At 48.1% G+C, this 3,146-nt stretch overlaps 1 protein-coding gene across 1 annotated transcript; it reads left to right on the top strand.

Annotated features, from left to right (window-relative positions):
• Nucleotides 1-617: 617 nt before the first annotated feature.
• Nucleotides 618-1,472, top strand: LOC146783265 (melanocortin receptor 4-like). Its single transcript, XM_085632821.1, has one exon. It carries the CDS (start codon nucleotides 618-620, stop codon nucleotides 1,470-1,472), a length of 855 nt encoding a protein of 284 aa, XP_085488947.1.
• Nucleotides 1,473-3,146: the final 1,674 nt, after the last annotated feature.

Here is a 3,146-nt window from a genome sequence, read left to right as displayed (position 1 = left end):
GAGCAGAGAGACAGGACACTGAGACGTGGGCGGTGTAGTGGTTTGCTGAAGGGACCCTCCATCCTACTCAATCGTTGGAAAGGGGAAGCTCATAAACATTGCCAGATCCACCAGACCATCACCCAAAGAATGCACAGCTGCCAGGGCATTTCTGTGACGTCACTGGAACACGCTAGAAAGTATACGTTCATAAACTTATTTGGTTTCAACAAAAATATGAAAGATGATGAACTATAACATACATTTCCTGCAGTAAGGGCAAAACATGAGATCTTGTAATAGAAAGATGGTCCCTGCAGAAAATGAGCCCTGGACGGACGCCATGTGCTGCCGGAGAGACGCTGAGTGCACGGTTGGCACGGGAGGCTGGTGTTAAAGAGGTGAAGGACCAGGGTTGACAGACTGGCTGTAAACAGAGCCCAGAGAGCTTGTCACCAGAGGACAGAAGACACGGATAATGAGATCAAGCACCTGTTTACCAGACAATCTAAAAATACTAAAATCCTACTGGAAGAGCCTCCAGACGAATAGCACCCTTTCAGTCTCCTTGTGAGCCAGAACAGATATAAAGACCCGGGGACAAGCAGATCCAACTCTGAGCTGCCCCCAAAAGCAGTATGATCCCTCTTGCGGTAGAGCCCAACAGCATCGGCAATATCTTGCTCCTGGTCTTCAACATCTGCCTTGGGTCTACAATCATCACCATCAATATCGCGGTCTTTGTCTCCATCGTACTTGAAAAGTCGCTGAGAAAGGAAAACCGGTTCCTCTACATGATGAGCACATGTCTGAGCGATTCCTTCACCGGGGTGGGGTGGTTCTACATAGGGGTCTTCGATGTCCTTGAGGGGTATCCTGGCAAAAATGACACTCGGTTCATCGTCCCAAGCTTCATGGGGCTGTCCTACTTAGTTGTCCTGGCCGCTCAGGTAGACAGGCACCACGCCGTGAGCTGGCCCATCCAGTACTCACAGAGCGTGACCATAGGGAGGTCCATGCTGGTCATCGGGTGCCTCTGGCTGTACACCAGCGCCATCACAATGGCGCTGATATTTTCTCCTACAGTCGTGTCAAAGCGAATCAATTCAACAACCACTTTTATTTCCAACTTTATCACCCTTGGCATCATGGTGGGTCTCAACATCAGACTGTACCTGATCGCTAGATACCAACTGGAGAGGGAAGCGCCCACGCCAGGGAGGGAGGCCAAGCGCAGCTCCCTATACCTGGTCGTTGTTGTCGCTGCCAGCTTCCTCGTCTTTTGGGCACCCGTTTCCCTGCGTCTTGTTTTATGTAATTTGGTGGCTTTGCCATGTCCCAGCATAAGCAACTCTGCCACTGATCCTCTTGCGATCCTGCCCCGCGTCAACTCCGCCCTGACCCCGGTCTGGTACATCCGAGGCTGTGTCTTGCTCAGGGAATCGCTGCTGGGGAGATTCCGGCTATGCTGCTGCTGCAGAGTTTGGCGGTAAGTTAGCAGAGGGCGTGTCCTTTGACCTGCTTGACTGCTTTTTTTCTCATTGTATCAACTTTTTCAATCTGACACTTTTTTTTTAACACAAACTTTATTGAGTGCTACGGATATATCACTTGGAATCATATCTTCAGTTTTGCTTTTTCTTATGACATAGTGTGTACATCCATATCAGGTTACATAAAGGTATTGCCGATTATACAGTTCTAGTAATGTACATTTTTGCATTCACGTGTGCAATATGATCATAGCCCACTTGTGAGGTAATACACTATAGTATTATGTTTGGTATCATATTTCTTAGTACCCAAATCCCCCCTCCCAACTTGTACCCGCCCCCCTTAACAAATCCTTCTACAAAGAAAACTATTGCAACTGTGGTTAGATTACACCTAGCCAGGTGTATAGTTTCAATCTGACACGTGCTGGCTTCTGTGGGCTGGGCCCTGGACCAAGGTATCATACTGGCATAACCAGTATTTGAATGTTTCAACTGGTAGAAAAATGTATAAAATCACCCAAAGGCCTCTTTTGTTCCCCTCATCAGTACATACATTGAACAGTACATTTTGAAGAAAGCACTTTAAAATGTGTTTTAGAGCTGCCTTAATGACCCCTGACTAATAATTAATGTAACAAAGGCAGAAAGGCCATGTTAGAAATAAAAACAAACAATTTTATGTTTATAAAACATGTCCGGGTATGTGCAGTGAACCGAAGACCGGTATTTTTTTTAGAAAAGTTGGCAACCCGACCTGCATGGCAGAGCACCCTGCAGCGCCGCCTGCGAAGCACCCGGTGTGCAGCTATGAGAATGGAACTGGCAGCGCAGGGCAGGAGAAGCTGGCACCGCCGTGCTGTATGTGCTCTGTGCACAGGTGTGCTCCAGGGTGCTGGTGTGTATGGGTGCGATCCGGCTCTGAAAGGGCTGTAGATCTGTGGACATCACACCTTCCGGGTGCCTCCAGATGTCAAAGCAGCCATGAACAGTTCTCAGTCAATACCTATCTCCGTGCCATCCGGACACTCTGTTTAGTTCCTGGACTTCCATTTCAGGGGCGTTGTTCACACCCCGCCTTACCAGCTACAGTGGGATAGGGGTTTTTATGGGCGTCTTCTGTCTGCAAACGCTCATAATTATCCAAAGAAAGAGGAGTGGATAGGAAAGAGAAAGAAGGATGGAAGGTTAAAAGGAAGGATGAGTGAAAGGCTGCATGTGTGGGGGAAAGGGTGGGTGGATGAAACGATGCATCAGTGAGTAAAAGGATGGATGGGTGAAAGGATGCATGTGTGGGTGAAAGGGTGGGTGGATGAAACGATGCATCAGTGAGTAAAAGGATGGATGAGTGAAAGGCTGCATGTGTGGGAGAAAGTATGGGTGAAAAGAAGCATGGGTCTGCGAAGGCATAGATGAATGAGTGGATGGGTGCAAAAGGGGGAAAGGGTGGATTGGTGAAAGGATTTATTAGTGGGAGTAAGGATGGGTGAAAGAATGCGTCTGTGGGTGAAAGGATGGGTCAAAGGGTGGATGTGTGAAAGGGGGTATAGGTGAAAGTATGCATGGGTGAGTGAAAGGATGGGTAAAACGGTAGATGCGTGAAAGAATGGGTAAAAAGGTGGATGGGTGAAAGGATCCGTTGGTGAAAGGATGGGCGAAAGGATGCATGGTTGG

The sequence above is a fragment of the Triturus cristatus genome, chromosome 11 (assembly GCF_964204655.1).
Source record: "Triturus cristatus chromosome 11, aTriCri1.1, whole genome shotgun sequence".
Taxonomy (NCBI): Eukaryota; Metazoa; Chordata; class Amphibia; order Caudata; family Salamandridae; genus Triturus; species Triturus cristatus.
The sequence above is the reverse complement of the archived record's forward strand: the minus strand, read 5'-3'. Positions and strand labels throughout refer to the sequence as shown.